Raw genomic sequence first — 5,217 nt, 5'->3', positions numbered from 1 at the left:
GCGGTAAGCAGGAGGACAGGATTACGTCTAACTGACGCCGTGTTGCATTTCTATAGGTTGTAGATACGAGCATGGTTTTATATGTTTATACATGTTTAATCGTGTTTTATGCCGTTTGCCAAGACTTGATAAGTCGCTCGTAAAACACAGGAGGTATGGAAACTAAGAGCACCATATGTGGTAAATTGTACAGCTAATATAACACAACACATTAGTTGTATTTCCTTTAACTGGTGGATATAGAGTTGCTGCGGAGGGGGGTTGAGATGCACAGGCTGCAGTTGAGATGCTGTGAACAGCTGATCGACAGCTGGGACACAAACCACCAAATACAAAAACATAATTCAGATCCAGTCGTCATGACTCCACTCCGGAGGGATTCCCCCATCATTTCTTAGAGTTTCTCATCAAGGGGGGGGGGTCTCCTGTCCCCGTTACAAACACACTGCCTGAGGAAGGCTGTGTGTATTTTTTTTGTCATGAATCTTTTTCGGACCACTTATTTATTTATTTTGGTGACGATCCGACCTCCATGCTGCTACTCTGGTTCAAACTTCATCAACCAAACAATATGATTTATTTCGACCTCCCCAAAATAACCAAAATCTGACAGTGTGAGAAGTTTTTTAAAAGTTTTTCTGTCGTCATTTCCTGCGATCTTCTCCATGCAGTCAGTCAAAATTAATGAATGAAAGGGCGTTTATTTTACTATTTATAGGCAAATATGGGCGTTACGTGAAGCCCGCAAAAGCTGCACCGCATTTCGAGTCGGTTGTGAATTATAAAGGGAAACCGGCATAGGACGTGCCATACGCACTTTCCTCGCCGGTACGCAATGTTTGGTGAATCGGAAAGTGGCGGAAAATGTATGGACCTATTTTTCGGATTTCTACTACGTAAGCAACCTTCCCACGTCAATCCTACGCACGGCGTTATAGATGAGGCCCCTGAGCCTAAATGCACACAAACAAATCAACTGAACAAGACACAGGTGAGAGGGGAGGAGACAACACCGGGCACAAGGTCCACACAATCAGCAGACACAGAAAAGAAGGGAGAGGAAACACAGAGACAGGAAACCAAAGACAGAACCAGACATGACAAAAACACAACACAGACAGATCGTAACAGATTTGCCCCAACAACTGCCCATGGAGAGTTGGCAACAAACCCACTGCATATACTGTATAGTCAGGCTGCTGATAACATAATGTACATTTCAACCTGGGTATCTGTAAGCCGGTAGCTATTTTCTTATTCTGCTATTCTCCTTCTTATCAACAAAGCCCTATCATCTTCAAACTGTGATCTTTCCATAAAACATAAACTAAAACTTGGAACACTTCCCTGGGGTATTTACATTTTGTGTAAACATTCTATTTAAACTTTTTATCTCACACCTACTGTAAGTATAATTTGATCAGAACCCCCTCTTACCACAGTATGTATCATTTTGTTATTGAAAAAACACTGCCTTTTTCTTGTCTAATCATACAGACACATTACTGGATCCAAAGTGAAATTATCTTTGAATCTACCATACCTCTTTTCTCAAAGAAGTCTATTCACTTTTCATTAACCATCTGTCCCATCAATATACAGATGCGAGGTCAAGGAATAGTTGTATTTGTTGCTTAAAAAAAGAATGATGGTGGTAAAGAAATAAACCACTCAAGGTTGCTGTTTTTTTTAAAGGTTCCAAGTCTGTTGCTCTGTTTTTCTGATGCATCTTCCCAAATGCATGCGGTGGTCGATAGTTCAGGCCATTCATTTTATCTAAATATAAATGTGAATCACAGTACTCCAGTACTGTATACCTTACCTAAGTGGAAATTGAGGTACTTGTTTCTGACAATATTTTAACACAAATAGACTTTCATTCACTTTTAGTAAAATTGTGATTGCGAGACTTTAAATAGAAACTGAGTTTGTTGTGTTTTTTTCAGGTTTTTTTTTTACAGTGGAATTACGACATTTAGTTGAGTAAAAGCACGCCCACTACTGTAAATATCTTGGAATACGTAAACAATATTCGGACACAAATTAAAAGGTTTATAACTAGGGATTTCTCCATGGAATGAACCCAATCCATGGCTCTGGAAATAGCTAGTATTGTTTTGTCCTTAATTTCCCACAGTACCTGAACGGAGCACGAACACGCTGCACTTCCCTGTTCCTGTTCCTGCTCCTCCCAGCTCAAAGATGGCAGCCATGGGACAGAGACGAGAGACGACACGAATTTAGGAGTTTTGTCCTGAAACCTCATTGAGGTGTACGGCTGTTACATGCGTGGTTTTAACATGACAGCGATATAATTCTTCTCTGCCAATTGGTCGTTATACAAAGACAGGTAAAGGTTTCAGGGATATCATGTTTTCCTGTGGGCTAAGCTAGCAAGCAACGATTAGCAAATAAATGAACTTGCCTCTTCTACCATTCAAGAAGAAACCAGCTGCTCTGTACACGGTGTATTGACATATTGCAAGGTGAGCATTAGCACGATGCTAATACACGCAAAAAGCTAATTTTAAGTCGTAATTCTGTTACGTTCATGTCGTACAAATATTGACAGAACGTGTGTCTAACCTTACCTCCGTTTGTTGTATGGCGATGTATTGCGTATCAAACAACAGTTTAAATGTGTCAATGTAATGTAATGTTCTATTGTTATTATTGTTACAATCTACTAAGTGTCCGTTTATTCACATACAGATGGCATTTAAATAAGAGGTCACAGCTGCTGAGCTTGTGAATAATATGTAATTTGAATGATTTCTAAAGACTGATTCCTCGTCAACTATTCTTAATTGTATGTTACCCGTCATACGTATTGGTCTACTGTTGCTCTACATACATCCTGGTCCTTTGGAGCAAAACCAGTCATGTTCTTAAATGTTGATCTAAACGCTGATATTTTCTCTTCCCTTTTCCATCAGTTCAATTTCATCATGGCCATCACTCAGTTCCGTCTCTTCAAGATCTGCACATGTCTAGCCAGCTTCCTTTCTTTCTTCAAAAGGTTAATATGCAGGTAAGCACAACCGAGCAACGACCATTACACCCTGATACTCTTGTGATCTGAATGCACTTGGTTAAGGGCAAACCTATATGTCAAAAAAAGCTAAAACCTTTGAGAAATTAGCAGTATACTGCTACGTTATGATAATATCTGGACAACTAAATATCAGATTATTCGAATACTCTTGTTCAACAAAGTGACTTCCAACAACCATGAAATACTTGAATTATTTTGAGGGAAGACAGGTCAAATTGTTTGCTTTCTTAGTGGGTCACATGCATGCTGATTTATCAATGAAATGTAGTAGTTCATGAAGGGTTTCAATCCAGAGCTTAATTTTAATGTCAGGGGAAACGTGACAAAGGCATCAAGATTCCACATTGCATGAATCCCATTGGACTTGATCTCAGCTGTTAAAAAGTTAACAAATCATACCTGTCGTCACAAAAATGCATGATTTATCTACATTCATCTACATTAATAATCAATCAAAATCAGCAGAGGGAGGTGCGTAGAACAGCTGTTTGCAGCCGAAGCTTTGTCTATTGATATCTGCTGTGTATCAATACTTAGAATTCAAAGCACCGCACACGCTAATGAAGCCATATTCATTTCACGGTTCTGCTGCACAAATGCCCCATTTCTTTGCAGTTATCATGTATTATTTACATTTCAAAATCCTCCTGGATTTGGGCCAAAAGGTAAAAGAACAGTGGCAGTCAAAAACCTTACTTATCTACTCTAAAGTGATCGGACCGTGGCGTTTGATAACAATGGTTTACCAATTCTGTTATTTCCATGGTTGAATTTTGTTATTTGTATTCTATTAACTCTGCAGGAGTGGAAGAGGCCGCAAGCTCAGTGGTGATCAAATAACCCTCCCGACAACCGTGGACTTTTCATCATCCGTACCAAAACAGGTCAGTATTGTGTCCCTGAACAGCACCCGCACTGAGACAATATGTGGAAAGGCAAACTACACGTGATCTTTGGATGACATATTGTTATTTTGCATGTAATTCCCTTATGCATACATATTAAACAAACTCCTGCACTTGAGTTCGAGGTATACATTTGACAGTTTTCTATTGTCTCTACCGCACAGCCCGAGATTGAAGAATGGAGCTCCTGGGATGAAGACGGCCCTACAAGCATTAAGATCGAAGGTGGCAACGGAAACGTTTCACCTACAGCCAACGACATGGACCAAGAGCCCGACTACTTCAAAGACATGGCTCCCACCATCAGGAAAACACAGAAGGTACGTCCACACCCAGTGCAGCTGTCAACAACATACATTTATTGATACTGAATATCCTGAACACTTTTTCCATGTTGGTGAGATTAGTTACATGTCTCTCCAGCATTTTATTGCAGCTTAAGGCGAGACACAGCAGGCGAAAAACATCGTTTTTCAAGCACTGGTCAATTTTGAGAATTTGTGCTATTTTGATTCTATAACATGTTTTCTTTCAACATGTTTTCTTTAAGGATTTTGGAAGGAAAATGTACAAAATACACATTTAAGTGTTTATTTGACTATAGTTTGTCTATTTGCGTCAGTAGATTTCTCCTAAATTCGCCAAAAGTTAGCATTCTAATGTAACATAAAGTACCGCGACCGCTGTGTGCACCATGTCAACAGAGATATCGTTGGAAAGCTGTGTCTCTCCTGCACAATCTCATCGGATCCAAATATGGTTGTTTCCTTTGTATCAGCAACCAATCGTGAAAGTAGAAAGGGGTCTTAAACCAAGAAACGAAATCTCATTGGCTGGTGTCAATTTCAGACAACGTGATTCGTTAAGATGCGTCACGTGGTGTGCTAAAACACTTCCTGGTGAGCTTTCCGCTAGAAATGTAAATCTCAAAATGGCAAAAGAACGGCGAAAAAAACGTTTACAGAGAAGACGACAACAATTGTCACTTCCACGAAGCAAGGTTATACAAAAAAGAAATGACCCCGAACATGAAATACCTTCATGGAGTGCGTCAATGCGCAAGCTGTCATCCAAAGAACAGGAGGGTTTAGCTAGTGCCTCACTGCAATCTTTAAAGGTCGTTTTCTCAAAATGAGTTTTTTCTCCTACTCTTGAGTTCGAAGTTTCAACTTCAGTAGTACGTAGATGCACCAAACCTTCCAGTTATATTCCTATCAATATTATGAAGGCTTTTACAGAAGGGTTTGTTCATATATC

At 39.7% G+C, this 5,217-nt stretch overlaps 1 protein-coding gene across 1 annotated transcript; it reads left to right on the top strand.

Annotated features, from left to right (window-relative positions):
* Positions 1 to 2,131: 2,131 nt before the first annotated feature.
* On the top strand, positions 2,132 to 4,280 carry ebag9 (estrogen receptor binding site associated antigen 9; the record flags this gene model as incomplete). Its single annotated transcript, XM_010784136.1, has 4 exons — positions 2,132 to 2,486; positions 2,937 to 3,031; positions 3,858 to 3,939; positions 4,125 to 4,280. Coding segments are annotated over exons 2-4 (321 nt in total), but the record flags the coding sequence as incomplete, so codon positions are not given.
* Positions 4,281 to 5,217: the final 937 nt, after the last annotated feature.

This window comes from Notothenia coriiceps, unplaced genomic scaffold (assembly GCF_000735185.1).
Source record: "Notothenia coriiceps isolate Sejong01 unplaced genomic scaffold, NC01 NC01_scaffold00026161, whole genome shotgun sequence".
Taxonomy (NCBI): domain Eukaryota; kingdom Metazoa; phylum Chordata; class Actinopteri; order Perciformes; family Nototheniidae; genus Notothenia; species Notothenia coriiceps.
Note: the sequence above shows the minus strand (reverse complement) of the source record. Positions and strands in the feature narration are given on the sequence as shown.